Here is a 22,813-nt window from a genome sequence, read left to right on the forward strand (position 1 = left end):
GATCAGCTGTGTCCAATCACAACTGATCACGATGTAAACACACTTGCCGGTTATTGGTAATACTTTCCTCACGCTGTGACAGATGTCAGAGTGTGAGGATAGTACTGCTGATAACTGGCAAGTGTGAAAAGAGTCATCTACACTGATAATCAGGGCACTGATTATCAGTACAGCCCCAACAGTGCCCATCAGTGCCACCTATCAATGCCAATCAGGGTCCATGAGTGCTGACAATCAGTGCCCAGCAGTGCTGCCAGTGTCTATCAGTGCTGCCAGTCAGTGTTCATCACTGCTGCCAATCAGTGCCACCTATCAGTGCCCTTCAATTCTGCCTATTAGTGCCTTTCAGTGCTGCCTATTAGTGCCCATCGTTGCCACCTATCAGTGCCGCATATCAGTGCAGCTTCATCAGTGCTTCCTCTTCAATGCTCACCAGTAATGCCTCATCAGCGCAGCCTCATCAGTGCCCATCAGTGCTGCTTATCAGTGCAGCCTCATCAACACACATCAATGAAGGAGAAAAATTACCTGTTTGCAAAATGTTATATTAGAAACCATTTTCCGTCTTTTTTTTTTTGTTTAGCAAAAAATAAAACACCCAGTGGGTGATTAAATACCACCAAAATAAAGCTCTACTTGTGTGAAAAAAAATTATAAAAATGTCATATAAGTACAGTGTTGCATGACCGTGCAATTGTCATTCAAAGTGTGACAGCACTGAAAGCTGAAAATTGGCCTGAGAGAAGGGGGTAAAAGTGCCCTGTACCCAAGTGGGTAAAATGGTTGCAAACCTCAGACACGAAATATGAACAAAGCATATCCCTTTATAATGTGAACTTGTCATTTTTGTCTGATGCCTTGTTCCTCTGCTAAAAGCATGATTCATTTCTGACAAGTTTTCCTGACACCAAGAGAAAAAAGATTACACAGGGGAGAGACCTCCAGCACACAGTCTGTGATTAACAGCCTCAACTCTGTTCCTGTGAGCTGTGTGGAGGGGGGGGTGTAACTTCCCTTCAATCAGCTATCAGAGCTCTCCTCACTTCTGCAGAGTGTAACTTCAGATCGCCGCCCCCTGTTTTCTGGAAGCTCAGACAATCTGTATAAATTCTGGACTTTGAACAGATGTAGAGAAGAGCAGACTGCAGATAGACAGGTACAACTTATGTTTGAGTATTTGTCTTATTTCTGTGTATCACCTGAGGTTAGTCACTTCACTGGGTATATAGAAGGGTACACTTTAAGTAAGTTCAGACCGGGCACCTCGTTGACACTTCAGAACATTTACTTGAACACTTTTGCATTTACAAGTCAGTATAAAACAGTCTTTCACAGATTTCCTCCATACATCACTCTAGTTCACCCTAACCTAAGGATGCCCAGCACTATACCTCATAAATAGTGCAAAGGATTAGGTCCATGACTCTATCTTCAGTACCCTGACTGCGTACCCACCAAAGGGGAACCCCAAAAGTGAAAACAGAGTTACATGTAGCAGCAGTTTTCCATTCAATTCCCCATCCAAGGACCCAGCAAGGTTGCCTTCCCCTTGTATTTATAGCCCGCCACAAGGGGCAGAGCCATGGACACTGGGAAGCTGGCACATTAACCCTCTTCTGACTTCCGGGCAGCCCGATAGCAAATTACATACTAAACACTTTTAACCAGCACAGTAAATGACAACATGAGGTAGGACATGACCGGGTATCACCTATAGTGGGCACCTGCCTAAAAGTAGCTTTGTCCATGCAGTTGCTGCTTCCCCATATGCGTACATGGCTGGGTTGTCAACCATCTGTAAATTTACGGACAGTTTGTAAAAATCTGCTGATTTACGTACTATCTGTATATGTCTGTTATGGACAGCGGTTGCCTGTAAAATGTATGGCCCTGGGCCGGCTTTGGAACTGCGGGCCGGGCTCACACAGGGGTGGGTGAGGTGATGTCATGTAGCCGATTGGCCCCTTTTATGAATTACAGCAGGACTGGAGCGGGAGCCAAGCTGGGACTCTGGAGTAGGAGCACCGCCAGCCACCATCAGAGACTGACACCAGGTGAGAGCTTGTCATCACCATATTAAGACTGTCACTGAACTCCTTTGTATTCATTTATTCCTCATCCGTGCTGTTGTGTTGGTGCTGGCAGTGGTTCTGTTCCTAGTGGTCATACTGGGAACTTGAGCCCATGTCTACAGGGACAGGCAGTGGGGACATGTAAATTGCAAAATATGGTTGTAATAAAAGGATGTGATGATAGTTGCGTCCAGAGTTCCCCTTTACATCAGGGTACACAAAGTTCCCCCTTGCATTGTAAGTGAAATCATGCAGACTCTGATGCAAATAAGGGGGAACTCTCAACTCTGTGGACTCTTTTGTAAGGGGAGGGGGCTCTGATGACCAGATCTTCCTTACATCAGAGTTCCCTTTTACATCAGGGTCCACAGTGTTCCCCTGTTACATCAGTGTCCGCAGAGTTGCCCCTTAAGGCCTGAACACACAATAAGAAAATCATGAACATTTTTGTACAATAATCTGATTGTTAGTATACAGCTTTCAAGAGTCGGGCACGACAGTTCATGCAACAATAAGTGAAGGGACAACCGCAAAAATATTTCTTGTATGATACCAGATCGCACAATTTTCATTTAATCAGTATAGTAGTTGTCTGAAAATACAGAAACATGACATCACTTCCGAAATTCTATTCTGTTGTATGAGAATTTTTGTAAGTTGAGTAACCTCTTCACTTTTGATAAGAGACTAGCATGCAAAAAAAACGAAACAAAAAAAAACGGACGGTCATTTCTCCGATATTCTCATCGTGTGGCATTACATTGTAAGAGGAAACCCTGTGGACTCTGATGTATAGGGAGAATTTTGTGGACTCTGATGTAAAGGGGAACTCTGTGAAGTCTGATGTAAGGGGGGACACTGTGGACTGTGATATAAAGGGGAACTCTGTGGAGTCTGATGTAAGGGGGAACACTGTGGACTGTGATGTAAAAGGGAGCTCTGTGGACTTTTGAGTAAGGGGGGGCTGTGGTGAACAGAGACCCCTATACAACAGAGTTTCCCTTCACACTAGGGTCCACAACATTCCCCTTTACATCAGAGTCCTCCTTTACATTAGAGTCCATAGTTTTCTCTTTCACATCAGGGTCCTCAGTTACCCCCTGCACTGTAAACCCTGGTTCACACGTATGTTTTTTAATGCAATGTGAGAGTCTGAATTCGCATGACAAGTCAAATGAAATGTCCTTCCATTGAGAGCGTTCAGATAAATGTGTTGAAGTTGCACTGCGATTTTGAAAAAGGGTCCTGTGGGACTTTAGGAGAGTGCAATTTGAAATTGCACTCTATAGAGTTGAATGGGAAGTATCAGATTCCAATGTGTTTTTGACTGCTTTTCCCTGGCAGAGTGTTTAGTGTACTGTTTTTCATTGCTTTCTAAGGGGAGAGAGAATATCTGCTGTAAAACGTATTCAAAATGTATTAGCATTCATATACAAATGAATCTGGTTTGCACTGCTGAAATGCACTCCTTATAGCAGGACATCTGTAAATCTAGGGGAACCCTACAGAGATGTAAGGGGGAACTCTGTGCTGGGTTATACTAACCTGACCTTCACGTAAAAGGAGAAATATTGTTTTTGTCTTTTGTTATACCTTACACACATTGCTAATTGCACTAGCTACATGTTTGTAGCTTAAATATTGATATTTGCACTGAAAATGGTCATTTTGGCAAACTTTTTGAATTGTCAGTAAACAGTTTGGCTGTCAGAAATTTTTTTGTCATATCAGTAAAAAAATTGGCACTGCCAGTAATTTTTTTGTGACATGTCATTAAAGCAGAGTTCCACCTAACAGTGGAAGCTCTGCTTATTTGCCTCCCCTGCCACATTTGGCACCTTTTGGGGGGGAGAAGGTACCTGGTTTTGACAGGTACCTCCTCCTACTTCTGCGTCCCAGAAGACTGCAGCCCATTCACAAAGCCAGGGCCATCTTTGTTGTGGGGAAAAAGGGGCAGTTGCCCAGGGCCCTGTCATTTTTGTGGTGTTCAAAGCAGATGCCCCTCGACCCCGTGCTGCCTGCAAATAGCATACTTACCAACAGTCCCGGAATAGTCCAGCTAATTGGTCCATTGTCCCAGGATGTCTGGGTGCTGATGGGCTGGGTCCTGGTTGTCAGTAATGTGTAGTCTCATTACTGTTTCCCCTGGTCACCATGCTGGCCAGACAATGAGGCTGTGGCCCGCGGCATTAGGATTTGATCCCTTTTACTGTGGGGAGACAGCGGCCCGGTCTGCAGGCAAGCTCCAATCCCTGCAAGGAGCCTGCAGAAAACAACACCCTTGTCCTGCCTCCTCTTCAGCTGCACAGCTTGTTTTTTATGTATTGCATGCTGCTGAGTGGTCCGGCTGTGGTAAGAAGATCTCTGCACTGCGAGTCCCAAAGTATTTGCAGGCAATAAGTGGCAACATCCCAGTGATATGACCTGGATGGTGGGAAAAATGGTGCTGGGGGTACAGTGGTGACAAAGATTGTGGTTGAGATATGTTAGGGGTACAGAGGTAAGCAAGAGGAGTATTGATGGCAATGGTAGAGAGGCGAAGTGCAGTGGTGGCAGGGAGCAAATGGGTGGCATAGGAGTGCAGGTGTTGGAGGGGGTACAGTGCGCAGGGGAGTTTGGGGGAGGAACAGTGCTAGCATTGGTGTGTTATCAGGTATGGGGGGGACAGGGGTGAGGGGCATTGGTTACAGATGTGTATGGTGGGAAGTTGTGGCAGAGGCGTGAGGGGGCGCAGGGTAGTTGCACAGGTCTGCAAGGAGGTACAGTGGTGACAGTTGGTCAAAGGGGCACAATGATGTCAGAGATGTATGGTAGGAGTGCAGTTTTTAGCAGAGGTGAGCTCAAAATGTGAGCAACCAATCATGTTTAGCAACCAATCAATGAGTGGTGATAACATTCAGCACCCAATCAGTGAGCAGTATTAATGTGCAGTAACTTCTAGCAACCAATCAGTGATCGGCAATGATGTGCTGTAACCTCTAGCAACCAATCAGCAAGCAGAATGGATGTGCTGTAATCTCTAGGAACTAATCAGTGAGCGGTAATATTGTGCTGTAACCTATAGCAACCAAACAGCAAGCAGAAATGTTGTGCAGTAACCTCTAGCAACCAACCAGCAAGCAGAAATGTTGTGCAGTAGCCTCTAGCAACCAATCAATGAGCAGCAATAATGTCCAGTAACCTCTAGCAACCAATCAGCAAGCAGAAATTATGTGCTGTAGCTTCTAGCAACCAGTGAGCAGAAATATTGTGCAGTAACTTCCAGCAACCAATCAGTGAGCGGTAATAATGTGCAGTAACTTCTAGCAACCAGTGAGCGGTAATGATGTGCAGTATCCTGTAGCAACCAATCAGTGAGCGATAATGATGTGCAGTAACCTCCAGTCATCAATCAGTGAGCAGTAAGGATGTGCAGTAACCTCTACTAACCAATCAGCAAGTGGAAACAATGTGCTGTAACCTCTAGCAACCAGTGAGTGGTAATGATGTGCTTCAACCTCCGGCAACCAATTGCAATCTGATCTTCTGTAGTAAACTGATTTAAAGTCTACCTGAAATTTATTGTATGTGTCAGAGAGGGGGTCCCAAGAAAATGATTACCCAGGGCCCAATCAATATTAACCTCTTGGCACCGGCCAAACGCAAATGTGCGGCCTCCCGGAGTCTGGGCTTAGACGCCGAGCTGCTGCACATTTGTGTTCTATTAAAAAAAACATATGTGCTTAGAGCACGCACCCTGCACGCTCCCAGCACACACATTTGGTACTCACGGAAAGGTCCCAATCTCCTCTTTCGATCGGGACCTTTCCCAATCCTGTGACTGCGAATCACGGTGGTGACATGACCATAAAATCCCGCCCCGCCTCCTGGAACCCTTAAAGGGCCGGGAGGTGCCAGCGCCAAGGGCTTAAAGATGGCCCTACACAAAGCGCAGTAGGAAACTGGCTGTGAGGCCAGAAGGCTTCACTGTCGGTTTCCCTTAGTCAAGATGGCAGCACCAGCACCCAACAGCTGACTGAAGAATCGGCTTGGGGTGAGGACACCACTGGATCCCTGGACAGGTAAGTACTCTAATATTAAAAGTAATCAGTCACAATATTTGTAGCTGCTTTTAATTATTTTTTGTGCAGAGGGACCAGAACTCTGCTTTAAATTTCACTTTGGGAGTTTGGCAACCCTGCTACATGGGCACACACAGACCATGGGTCTCAGCGGCCAGGGGCGGACTGACCATTTGGAAACTCGGGGCACTGCCCGAGGGCCCGGGGTCAGTAGGGGGCCCCATGAGATGCCCCTGGTACCTTTTTCATAGGCTTTTTTGAGTTTGGGCAAGGACACAGGGGCCCCATGATCCCCTATTGCCTGGGGGCCTCATGAGTTGTCAGTCCGTCCCTGTCAGCGGCCTTGTGAATGAGGCATTAGAACCCCCGGCAGAGTTTTGTAGTTGTACTTCCAGAACTTTCCTTTCTAGGTGAGGTAATGAGGACCCCAGAAGTGAGCCGGCAGGCAGCAGGTGACACAATGAAAGTCCTGTCAAGTAGTAGAGGCCATGATAGCTGGCACTCCCTGTATCCCTCCAGGCAGGCACACTCAATAATTCATGGATAATACATAGAAGCTGAGTGGAGGAAGAAGACTCCACCACACCGAGCCCTCCTCCTCCTCCAGGCCGCACTCCACATGCAGGTAAGTTCTAATGAAGGCGGCCCGGTGGCTCCATTCAGCCTGCACACCCCACGACTGGCTCCCAGTCTATGGAATAAAGACATGCTTATGGAGAGGGAAGGGAGAAGCCGGAGCTGTGGGCACATTCATCCCTCCTTCTGTACAAGGCCACTCCTCCCCGGCAATGTGAGCTGGAGGCAGGCAATGGAGGGGGGAGCGAACTTCTGTCACTATTAAATGGCTCAGCTCCCAGTCTTCAGACTGCCTGTGCTGGGACCTTCCTCCAGGGACTGACACCCCCCATTATTACACTCCACTCTACCACTTTTATTTCTTCACAACACTGACAGGCAGGACGAGGATCGGGCAGGAGGAGGGCACATCGGAGGAGCCACGACCATTCCTCTTCTCCCCGGACAGTCCTGGAGCAACAAGTGAATGAGAAGAGGACAGCAGCTGATCACATCGGGTGACTTCACATCAGGAACAAGGTAAGACACAGGACTGGGGACACATGCATGGCTGACCATACACTGTGCGATCTGATTGTACCAACATCTTTACATTTAACATCAGCTGTCTGCTGGATTGGATGGTCTTAGTTGTTGGTGCATCTACAGGAGCTTGTACAATCACATTGTAAACTGTATGGCCAGCATATGCAGGACACTTTTTGGTCATCTGTTGTGTGGTTCACTATGGACTGTCAATATCAGCCGTCTCTGTACTAGCAACATGCCATTACTACAGATGTGGTATACATGTGTGCTTTCAGATCATGGCGGCTATAAAACGTTCAACCTAAACCGACCGACCGCATAATTCTGTCAATGTTCCATACATGCGAACCCCAACTTTCAATCACTTACGATAAGACGATCAGATCAGGTCAATCAGACTGAAACACAGGTCTCCCTTTGAACTCCTGAGCGATCAAAAGTGGGGAATGTTTAGCAAAAAGAACGCCATCAACCGAATGTGTATGGTCAGTTTTCATTTCCCCGCCAAAAAACGTCTGTCGCACAGCCACGTCATTTTTATCCTGCTGTCAATCATTTTGTCAAATCGGAGATTGATTGTTCAGGTTGATCACATCGTGTATGGCCAGTGAGTACCAAATTTTATGTTCCGTACAATCGCCTTCAGACCTGGTTTACATATGTGCGATTTGGAATGCGTTTCGAGCAGCACGATTCGGATGACATTTGGAATAGCATGCTTTCCTATGGAGGGTGTTCATATGTGCGCTTGATGTTTATAAAGTGGTCGTGTGCGAGTTCCTATGGAGGGTGTTCATATGTGCGCTTGATGTTTATAAAGTGGTCGTGTGCGAGTTCCTATGGAGGGTGTTCATATGTGCGCTTGATGTTTATAAAGTGGTTGTGTGCGAGTTCCTATGGAGGGTGTTCGCATATGTGCGGTTAATTTTTAGAAAAGGGTCGTGTTCGAGTTTTCTATGGAGGGTGTTCAAGTTTTCTATGGAGGGTGTTCGCATATGTGCGGTTAATTTTCAGAAAAGGGTCGTGTGCGAGTTCTCTATGGAATGTGTTTGCATATGTGCGGTTAATTTTTCGGAAAGGGTCATTTCCAATTTTTCTATGGAGGGTGTTCGCATATGTGCGGTTGATTTTCAGAAAACGGTCGTGTGCGAGTATTCTATGGAGGATGTTCATATATGTGCGGTTGATTTTTATAAAGTGGTCGTGTGCGAGGTTTCTATGGAGGGTGTTCGAGTTTTCTATGGAGGGTGTGCGAGTTTTCTACGGAGGGTGTTCGAGTTTTCTAAGGAGGGTGTTCGAGTTTTCTATGGAGGGTGTGCGAGTTTTCTATGGAGGGTGTTTGAGTTTTCTATGGAGGGTGTTCGGGTTTTCTATGGAGGGTGTGCGAGTTTTCTACGGAGGGTGTTCGAGTTTTCTAAGGAGGGTGTTCGAGTTTTCTATGGAGGGTGTGCGAGTTTTCTATGGAGGGTGTTCGAGTTTTCTAAGGAGGGTGTGCGAGTTTTCTACGGAGGGTGTTCGAGTTTTCTAAGGAGGGTGTTCGAGTTTTCTATGGAGGGTGTGCGAGTTTTCTATGGAGGGTGTTCGAGTTTTCTATGGAGGGTGTTCGGGTTTTCTATGGAGGGTGTTCGAGTTTTCTATGGAGGGTGTTCGAGTTTTCTATGGAGGGTGTGCGAGTTTTCTAAGGAGGGTGTTCGAGTTTTCTATGGAGGGTGTGCGAATTTTCTATGGAGGGTGTGCGAGTTTTCTATGGAGGGTGTGCGAGTTTTCTATGGAGGGTGTTCGCATATGTGCGGATAATTTTCAGAAAAGGGTCGTGTGCGAGTTTTCTATGGCGGGTGTACAAGTTTTCTATGGCGGGTGTTCGAGTTTTCTATGGAGGGTGTTTGAGTTTTCTATGAAGGGTGTTTGAGTTTTCTATGGAGGGTGTGCGAGTTTTCTGTTTTCTATGGAGGGTGTTCGCATATGTGCGGTTAATTTTCAGAAAAGGGTCGTGTGCGAGCTTTCTATGGTGGGTGTTCGCATATGTGCGGTCAATTTTCAGAAAAGGGTCGTGTGCGAGTTTTCTATGGTGGGTGTTCGCATATGTGCGGTTAATTTTCAGAAAAGGGTCGTGTGCGAGTTTTCTATGGTGGGTGTTCGCATATGTGCGGTTAATTTTTAGAAAAGGGTCGTGTGCAAGATTTGGTGACTGCAATCCAAATTTGTGATATATAGAGTTCAATGGGAACCGTGAGCATCCCCTATGCTATAAGTTTCCTGTGGGAGGAAGGAGTTGCTGTGATTCCTGAAAATTGTATCAAAATCTCACTGCTATTCAAGCAGAAACGCATATGATTCGCAATGCTGCTGCTCCCTACATTCGCACTGAAAAACTGAGCGATTTGACACCACATATGTGTGAACCTAGGCTTAGGGTGGCCACATACGCTGTGCTATTTTATCAATTTACTTTCCTTTTTATTTCAGGTACTTATATAGCGCCATCAATTTACACAGCGCTTTACATATATATTGTACATTCACATCAGTCCCTAACCCTCAAGGGGTGTACAATCTAAGGTCCCTAACTCACATTCATACATACACATACTAGGGCCAATTTAGACAGGATCCAATTCACCTACCAGCATGTCTTTGGAGTGTGGGAGAAAACCAGATTACCCAGAGGAAACCCACGCAGGCACAGGGAGAACATGCAAACTCCAGGCAGGTGGTGCCATGGTTGGGATTCGAACCAGCGACCCTAGTACTGCCAGGCGGAAGTGCTAACCATTTAGCCACTGTGCTGCCCATTCTTATTGATTTCTCTCGATAGGGACAAGCGATCTCTAGTCCAGAACCCATTTAATCGATATAACATGGTAGTAGATTTCAGTCAATAGTTGGGAGATATGAGCACAAGTTATCAACTGCATCGTTGTTTCCACCATGCAATCTCATAATCTGATCGATCGAAATACAGTCGTATTCATGAACAGAGCACCTCAGTGCTGCCAACGTTGTAACATGATTTTCCACCCCGGCTGATCGACTCAGTTTAATCAGATCTGATCTATTGACTCTAACCAGAAGTTACGCCTGTACAGTTGTTTGCCAATTCCATAGTTTTGATTGGACCACACACCAATCGCTTAATAAAATTCAAGTGTGTGTCGCCACCATTGGATCTACTAAAAACTAAGGACCTGCCTGATTTGCTACAAATTGAATGGATTGGTTAGGTTTGTCCTCCTATTTAAGCTGGCCATAAGCATAGATTTCTTTCAGTCTTTCTGTGGGCTGAACAAAAGAAATCTAACAAATTCCTCCAGCTACACTATGAGCAGATGGACAAATCTCCCGTACGGCTTTTGTATGCTGACAGCATCCGTTACATGCAGCTTTTAGAATACCCGGCAGTGCCTGGCTTTGCTTGGATTGATTGGATGTAGTCACTGTTCTGATGACAATTTTCAGCCTGGTTTTTCCAGTGTTCAGATTAAAGTTTAACAAATGGGTGGTATGTATAGCCAGCTCTCATTTGAGTAAATCAAAAAGCGGCCATACACTATACAAACAGATTGTACAATAGTCTTCTGCTTTACCAAAAGTATGTGATATAAAGACAAACCTAACGCAAGCCCATACAGGCTTCACTTTTTTTTTGTTCATCTAGAGGGTATAATGAAAAAATGACCCAATTCTTCCATCCACACACTCGATGGGGGAATCACTCCTGCTGAGTTAAGAGGGATGGACACCTTAACAAAAACGGAAGGACAATTCTGTATTCAATGTTTACATAGGTTGTACAGAACTTTATTGTATTATGACAGAGGGGAGACTTCCCTGCCATCAGAATACACTGACCAGTACTGCCAGCTATAGCCTGTGACACTGATTGAAGGGGAAAACCCTGACCCATACATCTAAATTCAGGTGGTCCCTGCTGAACCGGACAAATTTTGATCCATGTATGGCCGGCCTAAACAATCCATTGAATTTGTATCCAGTTCGGCAGTCCTTGCACTACATAGTTGATGATCCAAAGGAGATTGTACACTCAGATTGCCTAGTGTATGGCCAGCTTTAGGCTAGAGCTACTTTTGATAACTGAGATTTTTTTTTTTTAAATGTCTGCAATGTTTTCAACAGTCCCAGCAGATATAGGGAGTGTAGAGCTAAAAAAAATCTTCCTATACCTGAAATCTCTTTTGATTGCATGTGGATCGTGGACGATTAACCATTTGTATCCAGTCAAAAGATAGAAAATAAAAACTCTTTGTCTGCGGTGGGACTCCTTTAGGGTCAGTTCATACTGGAATGCATGCGTTCCTGCGTAGTCCCGTGTGTTCCTATTGCAACAGCACATTCATTTCAATGGGCTTCTAAATGTACCGGAGGCCAGAAAAAGTGGTGCGGTTTGGCGGCTGCACTTAAATGTGGTACCATGTGGTTTGGTGGCTGCGTTTGCGTGATCTGTTTGGGATTTCATTAACAATTGGCACTCACACAGGCAGCATGTTCACAAGCGGTGCATGGAGTGTGCCTTTCCAATGTGAATGGCCCTTAGAACACTGAGCTATTATCTGCAATCATCCCTGTAATAACAAGAGAAAATCACCTATTAGGCTCTTTCTAAAATGTGTCCTGAAGCAGGCGATTGGTCTGTAGTGATTTTAGTTGTGCTCCTGTCGCTGTCATGTGTCAGAGACTGCTACCGGACTCTAAAGCTCATCGTACACATTGCAATCTGATTATACAATTTCCTATGTAGTACAGTTCTGTTTTGGGCACCAATTCACAAAAAGGATATCGTGGACCATGAGAAAGTGGAACCAAACTGATAAGAGGCATGGAGGAGATCACCTATGAGGAAAGTTTAGAGGAACTGAATTTATTCTCTCATGAGAAGAGGAGATTAGGGGGATATGATTAACATGTTACATAGGTGGTTCATATAGTGGACTTGTTGTAGAGTTGTTCACTTTAGGGTCATTACAAAGGACAAGGGGGAACTCTTTACAGCTGGAGGAAAAGAGATTTAGGTGTCCTTTTATGAAACAGAGATCAGTGGCAATCCTAAGGATCGTTGCTGATCTCAGATCATTAGTGGTTTAGGAAACAGAGATGATCAGTGGGGAACGTTCTCCACTGATCATCTCAGCACACAGATGGTCAGTATATGAAGGAGCGATGTCATCCCTTCACTGGCTATCTGTGTTCTCCCTCCAGATTCTCCAGCCCAGAGGTGGAGAATCGGGGGAACCGCAAACGACGCAGCGATAATTTACCGCTGCTTAGTAAACGGTGTTTGACAGATCTCTTACTGTAATCTCGCGAGATTATAGTAAAAGCAGCCATTTTCCAGCGTTGAAAGCATTTGTAGATCGCTTCTCCCTTCATTCGGAGAACCAATCTATACCGCTTCATAAAAAGGCATTCAGAGGAGAACTGTATTCTCCGAGAATGCCGGAGAACTGAGCAGCGGTCATTTACCACTGCATGATAAAAGGACACCTTAATCTCCAAATATGGAAAGGCTTTTTCACTGTAAGAGCTGTGAAAATGTGGAATAGACTCCCTCAAGAGCTGGTTCTGGCCAGCTCACTGGATTGCTTTAAAAAAAAAAGCCTGGATTCTATCCTAAATGTATACAATACGACTGGATACTAATATTTATAGGTAAAGTTGATCCAGGGAATATCCGATTTGCCTCTTGGGGGATCAGGAAGGAATTTTTTCTCCTGCAGGAGCAAATTGGATCATGCTTTATTGTTTTTTTTTTTCTTTTCTCTGGATCAACTGTGGGTATAGGATTGTATACATAGGATTGTATATATTTTTTTCTCCTTTTATTGGTTAAACTAGATGGACTTGTGTCTCTTTTCAACCAGGCTAACTATGTAATTGTATGCAACTATGTAACAATGGCATACCTGATTGGATTGAATAGGTTGGTCCTGATATGAAATAGATTTGGGAAATCTTCAGTTGATTGTACAAGGATTGTATGGTCAGATTGTAATGTGTATGGTGACCCAAATGTTTAGCTAACCCTCATAAACAACCAAACATCAGATGTCAGGATGTGATTCCAAGTTTGGAGAAGCAAAGAGTTAAATGATTATGAGATCTAGAGACAGAAGACGTCCATTGGAATTTATGAGTAGAAGCATGTCCCCTATAGCACCATGCATAGGTCATGTGCAAGCGTCCATAAGACTACTTACTTTCTTGTAATAAAAGACTTCATTATTTGTTCACAGTGACTGTATGGAAGTAGGAATGAGTTCTGCAGGATCACACGCATTACAAGGCTTGAGCTCAGAGTTCATTTAGCATAGGATTGCCTAGAGGTCACAGCTGTGCAGTAAAGCACAAAAGGTAGTCTTATGTAGCTATATACGGCTTCAATTTCGCATGAAATGTCCAAATTCCAGATGTGAGTGGCCTTGTCGGCACCAGCCGGCTCGACAAACTTTAATCTGCCAGGGGGGGTGTTCACGGCTGAACAGTGACCACGGCCAATCAGATGCAGGCAGTATTTGGGTATTCAGACAGAATACAATAGTCAGCAGGGGAGACTCCCCCATCCGTGCTGGTTAGAGCTGTTGATGGAAGGGTACAGCTCTTAGAGGGATAGTGGTTGGGCTTTTCCCAAGAGATGACGCTTTGTTTTGTGCTGTCAATACCTCTGATCCGTTAATAGATATTTAGATGTATGGATGGGGGACTCTATTGAGTTGCCTCATTTAGTACACTGAATAAAAGAAATCTTAATAGGCATGGCTAAACTTAAAGCACTAAGACGTAATGATAGAAGGGTGCACAGCTCTTAGAGTGGTGGTGGTTGGGCTTTCCCAGGAGATGACTGTAATCTGTACTGTCAGTACATCTGACATCTGATCCCTTAATAGATGGCTGTATAGCTGTTTTTATTTTAAAAATACTGTATGTCCTTATTATAGAGTAAATAACAGAATTCACATTAAACTGTATGAGGTTGTCATGCTTTATGTTTGTCAGTTTGTCATTGTTTCAGAAACCTATTGTTTCAGGTTGTGATGTCATCCTGGCCTAGGCTTTCAGAAGTAAAAAAATTTTTTAAAAAGTTTGTAGTTTTGAAATAATATGTTTTTTGTTTTTGCTAATGTGAAAGAGGGCTTGGGAGGAGGCAGGAAAGAGGACAACTCAAAAATGAATAAAGGGCTGCTTTAACGTGTTACTAAACCCCTGACCCTGCATTCACTATAACTAGTCTCCCACGGTACACACAACATGGAAGTGCAATTATTTTAGTAAATATAAACTGATAAATACCTTATCTCATCAGCAGTATATAGCAGTCTTGTGACTTCTTTCAGTGTCCGGCTGAGCGCTGGTTAATCTTGTAGGAAGAGTTTTCATTCTCCTCTGACTGTCCTATAAGGCTGCATAACCTCTGACCCTCTGTCTGGAAAGGGCTGATTGGCCCTGTGCTGATCACATGCACTCTCCCTCCCCCAAAAAAACCAAACTGTCTAGAAATACACACCAAATTGAGCATGTGCAGAGTGTCTCCAAGGGCTCTGTTCTAGCAGCAGACGGATTGGGGACTGTGGAAGAAAGAATGATCAGAAAAGTCAGGATCAAACAGCCTTTTTTGCACAATATGGAGGATTGACCCCTTAGGTTCCACAGTGAGTATAACAAGCATGCTTTACTGCATATACAAACTGATTTCACTGTGGTGGGTTTAGTAACACTTTAACACAGGGCTAATTTACTGTGTTCATTTCAAACAGCAAATCGGGGAGTTTCTACATTCCTTCTTGTTCTCAGCTTAGCTCAATGGAAAACTTGAGTTTCACTTTTATGCTAGCGATGTTGTGTAATACAATACCACACATTTCTAAAGATTGCCAGTCGTAACTGTACTGATGTCAGGTGCTACAATAAAAGCCTGAATGTCATCAACACACCATGCGTTTGTTGAAACTGAATTGTGCTGTACACCTGTGCATGTATCCTGAATGCTATGACTGCTCAATGACTAAACCTAAAAGCAAATACAAAGTCCTATCGCTTAATCATTTGATTTGCATTCATTAACTATATAGAGATATCAAAATTGCAGTTTAGAAAAAGGCCTGGATTGACTTTATATTATGTTCCAACCCTCAGATGTAACATAGAAAGCTAAATGCAATGATAACAGTTACATAGGTTGAAAAAAGACACAAGTTCACCTATTTCAACCAATAGAAAAAAATAAATAGGAAAGCTCCACATGCAGAACACATAGATAATCCAGAGGAACACTCAATAAAAAGAAAACCCCTCTTTAGCTGTGTATATGCAGTATGTTCAGAATAGAACAATTATCACAAAAAAGCAACTAAAATCTGGATCTCCAAGCAAAGAAAGATTTTAATGGACAATAAGTTTGTAGATGATGCCGACTCACCCAAAATTGAAAGGTGGTGCTCTCAGGACCAGATGCATGTAATAGAAAAGATACCAGTGGGCATAGTCCCACTGAGAAAAGAGGTCCTCAGGAGAACAAGCTGTGGCTAAAAGCCGCAGATTGTTCTCCTAAAGGACCTCTTTTCTCAGTGGGACTATACCCACTGGTATCTTTTCTGTTCAGAATAGAACGCCATAGCCAACACATTTGCTGTCCATGAATGGTATATAATTTTTATGTTCTTGGGCTCAGACAGTACAATTTTAAGCCTTGCAGTTTTCCTAGAAGAAGATGTCATTCTGGGCAGAATTAGAGCTTAATTCAGTTTTCTAACGATGGTTATTTTAGTTACCCCCCCAGCAGATGTCACATCAACATCCATTTCTGTTTTTAAAACACAAAGGTACCTTATTATATGTTAATTATTATCTATTTATAGTGTGCATAGTGGTGACTCACACTAATATTAATTCCAGAAGTGAAACCTGCTTTGCGGTACGTGAGAAAGTTTCAGTGTAGTTCTGTTTAATAAAAAGAAATTGTGTTACACAGAGACAGCGTACAGGAGATTGCTCTTCTTATAGCGGTAGTAAAGTCATTACACAAAAAAAAAGGTCCAGTCCCCCTTTGAGGTAGTATCATAATGTGCTAGTATGCACAGAATACTAGCATGTTATGAAAGACTTAACTCAAAATGAAGCCCTGCAGGGGAGCACTGCCACCACGGACAGGGCTTCCATCTTCACCCGGTCTTCCTTCCAGGTTCATTGGCTCCATCCGGTGATGTCACCTGCTGCCAAACAAGTACATTATCTCCTAAACAGTGCATTTTATTATAAGCTTTTCTGTAGGTAAAAGTCACAAAGCAAAGTTTACTACCGCTTTAAATCAAAGGAAACCATCAGGTCCTATTGACCTTTCTGATCTCACCTAATGAGACATGGGATTTCGATGCAGTTGGGTCATCCTAGGATCCTGTGTAGAGCAGATTCCCTCACACCCCCATCTCTTCTTCCTGCCCCTATATTCTGCCTCTCCTGCTCCCTCATCTCCTTATAGTCACCCCCCCCCCCTTCAGCTACTTATTTCTCCCTACACCCTAATCTACAGCATATCCCCTTCCTACACACTGTGGTTCAGGAACTTTATAGTTACCATTCCTATTGGGCCTGGGAGGAGCTGTATTTATATTTAGTGTGGACCATCTCTTTTGCCTAATTTTTTCACATTTCATATAAACTGTTATTGGTGATACTAATGAATTACCCTGGTGGTACATGCATTCTATCAGTATGTACCTGGATGTACTGTTTACACTGTATTTGCTGTGATACTTCATGTTAGGGTTTTCCATATATGTATATCACCAACAATTCAAGAATTAAAAAAAAAACAAATATAGCTTCAGGGAAGATGTAAACATTGCATAGGAGGTTTTGTAAGATGTGGATGTTACAAGTAACTATGAAAATTTTTTTGTTGACTTTAAGAAAATAAATTCATAGGCCCAACTCAAGCACAATTTAGTAAGGCATCAGAGCTGGGGTTTACTCCCATGCTCTGGATGGTCACCACAAGATGACTAGGAGTTTTCAGCATGAAAATTTGACCTTTTATATGATTGTTCTGTAAAATGAATATCTGCTGCCCCCATTGAACAGCCAAGATGGTCTTGCTTTTGAAAACAAAATGTACTTAAAAATGAGTGATGCTAGACCCTGGCATCCAGGGCATGTGCCCAGGTCTTCTATTGAGTGTCCTACTCAATAGATAATACATTCTGTGCATCATACAGGTTTAAAATGTTATATAATTTAATACTTTTCAATCTATCTATTAAATAAACAATTAAAAATGTAATTAACTTTACATCATAATGTGACATTATAGTTTTTAGATAAATCTAATATTGTTCAGTTAAAAAGTATGCATAAGTCTTAGAAAAGTGGCCACCTTGGTATCCTACCAGTCCCTCAACATTTCAGTCTGTGCCCCTGGTGTGAAATGACCCTTCTGAAAAATTAAGACAAAATGAAAGTGGAACTTTAGTCAGAAAATGAAGTCCTGTTATATCACTTCATGCTGGCTCCTGTTGCAGGTATAGCTATGTAAAACATTAAAAATAAATGCCTAAATTGTTTAAAATCTAGTCTCACCCTGCTCTGCACATGCTCAATTGCTCTTTATTTTTCAGCGCTGTGCTGAAAATATAGAGGCCGATCTGCTGACAGCCTAAAGATTTACTGCTGTTCAGGGGTTCTGGCCTTCAACAAAATGGCAGCCTCCACCTAGAAGAATTAGGAACAATGCTGGAGGAAAGTTACAGTACACACTCATTTTGGCATCATAATGATTAATGTGGAATGTATGTTCCTTGCTAAAGAACATATTTTTTTATGTTATGAGTTGTTATTCCGCTTTAAATTACTCTATATTCATCCGCTACTTCTTCAGCACTGTTATCTTTCAAATGCTAATGCAACTTGATACAAGTATATTTATAAAGGTTCCACGTGTACTAGTTGTATGTTTATGAGCTGAATCGAGTTTGGAGTGTCAATAGTTTATAGAGATAATGAGCAGAAGCCTTGGAGGGTCTTGCTTTCAGGCTTGGCCCACGTGTTACCAGTTAAACATTCCAATGGTGGTATATAGAAGTTAATCCAAGAGATCAGTAGTGGAACATCGTAATGCTAGACTGATTCCACAGTTCTTTGATCTGCCTCTAATCTTCTTGGGTTAGGTGACAGTTAACATAGCGATTATAGAGTATCGGGTTGTTTTAGCCCTAATTTGATAATATTTGGCATATTTATTAGAACCGCATGATATTCCTGCCTGATAGTTATCCCCTTTGATCACATCACATGTATGTTTTTGGTCATCAAGCACATTTGTTTTATTTGTCTCCTGCTTGATCTAGAAGCTTGACTGTGGTGTGGAAGGACTAGATCATTCAGATTTTGGTAGGTGTATGGCTGCACCTGTCCAGCATTGACCCATTTGGTTTAGAAACACAGTATTACAAAATGACTGAAAGAAACATTTTAGGAAGATTTGATGCTGCTAGATATTTAAAGCACATATAAAGCCAAAACTAATTTTTGTAGTACAAATGGATTATAACCCCTGCTAGGTTTTCTATTGCTATGGAGATTCACCCTCCAAGATAGACAATGATGGGAAATTCAAAATGCTGCAGTTGTCACCAGAACTGGGGAAAGTGAGGGGAAAACCTCCAATGGGGACACTTGTTCCAGTTACAGCTGTCAAAGAGGGGATTTTCCATCAGTTCCTATGGTATATCTAAGAAGGACCCTGGCATGGATGTTAAACATTTCCTATTGAAACTGGAAATGAACAAGTTTTTGATATACTGTAGATACATTTTATCATTTACTCTTGGAAGCTGTGGGAAATAGTAACAGTACCTGCATGTGGATCAAGTTTGATAAATGAGCTGATATTTCCTATTTAGCCAAAACAACAAAATAGCTGTTGAGTCTGTAGCCGCAGAGCTCAGTAAATGTGTAACAGTTAATGGATCACTGCTTCTTTTAATGCATGGAGCTCTGTGATTAACATTTCCATCTCTAGAGTGGACTGCTCTGTGAAAGCAGTTGTAATGCATATGATCATGGACTTCCGAGCACAATTAGAAGGACATACCACTTCAAAGTTTGCTGGCAAAGCTGTTTATTTCTTTTTTTAATGCTGGGCAAGAAAGTTCACTATGGCTTTACATATCCTTACATAGTTTTAAGGACATATTCGATTTGACTTACTAAAGAAAAAATAGACTGTTTACTTTTCAAGGGAAGTTTCACTTTGAATGTTAATTTTCCTCAGGGCTTTGCTCTACTGATATCCATCGTCCAATAACGTGTAGGTATATTGCTTTTTTGTTATCTTCCTTGCATGTAATTATTCTTTGCAAAGTAAAACGTCACCACATTCACTAAGCTCTGGGGAAAATTCCCTTGCTAAGTGAAAAGTCTTTATGCCTTTAGTAAACCAGCCCCACTTTGTTTGGGAGACTAGATTGAGCTTTCTGTAGGGTAGTATCAATAGACTATATCAGCATGGTGATAAGTTGCCTCATGTCTCTGTTTGTATGTGTGAGTCAGGATTCCAGAGCAGCTAGCGCTTGTATTCATGACCATGCCTACGAATGTGATGTGAGGAAAGAGAGCTGAGGAGTCCCTATCAGTTACACTGAAACCCATATGGTGTTCTCTGTGTCCCAGTCTCTAAGGAATACATGAGCTCAGTGTTTCGGGCCTGTCCTTCTCAATGACTTACAAACTCGGCTTTATTTAGCCTCTTGACTATGGTTAAAACTGGAGATGCTAAGAGAGTCTTTTTGCTGAGTAGCTTTGTACACGTTGCATGCTGGTATGTAATAGATTCCTCAAAAGTTCACAGAAAGTTTACTTTGATCTTCGGTTGCACAGCTTCCTACCCACTAGGTTACAATCTTCTATGTTATGTATATAAATTAGATTACTTCACCGTGGAAGCCCATAGACACCAATGACAAGAATGTATGAATTATTAGCTGCCAATGCCACAGAGACTGGTTTGGCCTCATTGCACAGTTATAATATTTTGGTATTGTATCATATTGTGGTCACTATAACAGGTGATTTGGGGAAGGAATGCAGAGTGTGTGTTTTGTGCCGCACAACGCAAATTGCAACCTATGAATGGGTACAGCCACTGTGTCCCCCTAGAGTAATATAGGCTGTCTGCATACTTCTCCAGGCAGCTGCAGTCACATACACCAGGATTTGTCAAACTGGCGGCCCTCCAGCTGTTGCAAAACTACAAGTCCCATCATGCCTCTGCCTTTGGGAGTCATGCTTGTAGCTGTCAATCTTGCAATGCTTTATGGGATTTGTAGTTTGGCAACAGATGGAGGGCTGCCAGTTTGACACCCATGACATAAACAAAGGCATCATTCACATTGGACAAACCACAGTGCCTGTGTGAATGAGCCCTTTGATAGTCACAATCATACCAAAAAGCTGGCCATATGCTTTAACAAAAAAAAAACACAGGTTCCTCCATCCACACAAACAAGGTGGATGGAGGAATCCCCCCATCGGGCCCTTGTGTTCTGACTTTTTGAATACACCAGTTAGTGACTGCAGCCATTTGGTTGCCACTGCTGATCGAGAAACGTTTTCCAGCCTATCCCTTTAACAGAAATCGTGTTGAGAGGGGACAATTTCGAATGGTTTATGGCCACAGTAAAGTGGTTCTAAAAGTAATATTTTTCTACATTCCCTGCATTAGGGTAAAAAATGCTCTACTACTTTCTGTGCACCCCTCCCTTAATACTTACCTGAGTCCTGTATCGATCCAGTGCTGTGCCCGACTTCATCTGTTCTCTCCCTTCTTCATGCTCTCACAAGCTTGGCTGAGAGCACCAGGAGCCACGCCAAGCTGAGAGTGCCTATAGAGTTACACAGCACAGCTCGGAAGTGAGCCCCCAGGTGCGCCCTCATAGGAAGCATCTTCCTATGGTGGTGCACCAAGAAGAGGAGGAGCCAAGATTGCTGGCAGGGGACCCCAGAAGGGGCCAATCTGTGCAATACCATGGCACAGAGCATGTAAGCATAACAGGTTTGTTATTTTACAAATAAATAAGCCTTACAACCTCTTTAAGTTTATTTTCCTGGAAGTCTTTTGACTGTCCTGATAAATTGCATTGAAATATAGCCTTGCAGTGAAATAGACCCCGACACAGCGCCTACCCACAATAATGGCCCTTCTTCCCCCTAGCCAGCCTTCTCTTGGCTGATACCCACTATTACATTCTGCTGTCTAGATATCAGCAAACTGTTAAAGCCATTCACATTCAAAAGTGTAAAATACCTGCTCTTTAGTCTGCCATAACAAAAAGGTTTTATTGCAATGTCTCTGAAGGCTCTTACCCTGTTTCCCCTAAAATAAGACCTACCCCGAAAATAACACCTAGTGCTTCTTTTGGGAATTGCTAAAGTATAAGACTTACCCCGAAAATTAGACCTAGTTGTGATCAGGCCTTTTTTTCAGCAGGAACATGGTGGAACGCCATTCTGCCACCTCCGGCACTGGCCCTGCACACACCCATATCTACTGTCTCTTATAAACACAGAAGCGCGGCTGAAGTGACAGCACCATCCGCTCCCACAGAACCTCCCTACCTCTGTACTCACTGTAGAACAGGGAAGGAACAGATATCTGCGGGTGCAGTATGCAGTGTGTTTAGGGGTGGGACATCTCCTCCTGCAGCCTAATGCATGGAAGCGGATGTCCCAGGGGTGATCACCGACCAGTGGGGAAGAGGTGGAGCGGTGAGTAAGTGCGCTTGGTGCACTGTGTGGGAAGATAGGACCCAAAACGGGAGTTACTATAGAGAGGGGCTGGCTGCTGACAGCTGTGTTTTGCAAATGGAGGGGGAGGGGGTGTGTGTAAAGGTGAGCTGCAGTCAGGTGTTGCAGAGGTAAATTGACTCAGGTGAGTTGCAGACAGGGTGCATAGGTGAGCTCCGCCTGGGGGGGGTGCAGAGGTGAGCTGAGTTGTAACCCACCTTTGCACCCCCCAGCCACAGCTCAGCTCTGCACCCCCTGGCCACAGCTCACCTCTGCACCCTCTGGCCACAGCTCACCTCCGCATTCCCCGTCTGCAACTCACCCCTTCACCCTGTCTGTGGCTCATATCTGCACCCTGTCTGAAACTCACCTGTCAAGTCACCCCTGCAACACCTGACTGCAGCTCACAACTTTCATCAACCGACCCTCTCTATAGTAACCCTCATCCACAACTGCCTGCAGCTCACCTCTGCACCCCCTGTCCACGCCTGGACATTTAAAAAATAAGACCTAGCGTGTTTTTTTCAGCCAAAAAAAATATAAGACAGTGTCTTATTTTCGGGGAAACACGGTATTTATCCAGGTCATGGTATATCTAGTAGTAGTTAGTCACTTTCACCTACACTTGTTCTGTAATGTTGAAGACATTTTGTAGCTTCTCCAGGTCACTCATTACAACGGAAGAAGTGGCTTGGGGAAGCTACAAAAGCTTCAACATTACAGAGCAAGTCCAGTTGAATGTGACTAACTACTATTGGGTTTATTGCTATGCTGAATAGGAAACAATAT

The 22,813-nt window shown here is 43.5% G+C and overlaps 1 protein-coding gene across 11 annotated transcripts in view; it reads left to right on the top strand.

Annotated features, from left to right (window-relative positions):
• The first annotated feature begins 6,976 nt into the window (after nucleotides 1-6,976).
• SLC4A4 (solute carrier family 4 member 4) overlaps nucleotides 6,977-22,813 on the top strand; it is a 370,302-nt gene continuing 354,465 nt past the window's right edge. For 10 of the 11 annotated variants that reach the window (XM_089679581.1, XM_089679582.1, XM_089679584.1 and 7 more), the window contains exon 1: nucleotides 6,977-7,228. In XM_089679581.1, the coding sequence (XP_089535707.1) occupies nucleotides 7,176-7,228 (53 nt within the window). In that variant the 5' untranslated portion in view covers nucleotides 6,977-7,175. The remainder of the gene's footprint in view (nucleotides 7,229-22,813) is intronic. The other variant, XM_089679590.1, reaches the window with a different exon arrangement.

Source organism: Staurois parvus, unplaced genomic scaffold (assembly GCF_062004578.1).
Source record: "Staurois parvus isolate SC_StPar_1 unplaced genomic scaffold, SC_StPar_1.0 ptg000227l, whole genome shotgun sequence".
NCBI classification, from domain to species: Eukaryota; Metazoa; Chordata; class Amphibia; order Anura; family Ranidae; genus Staurois; species Staurois parvus.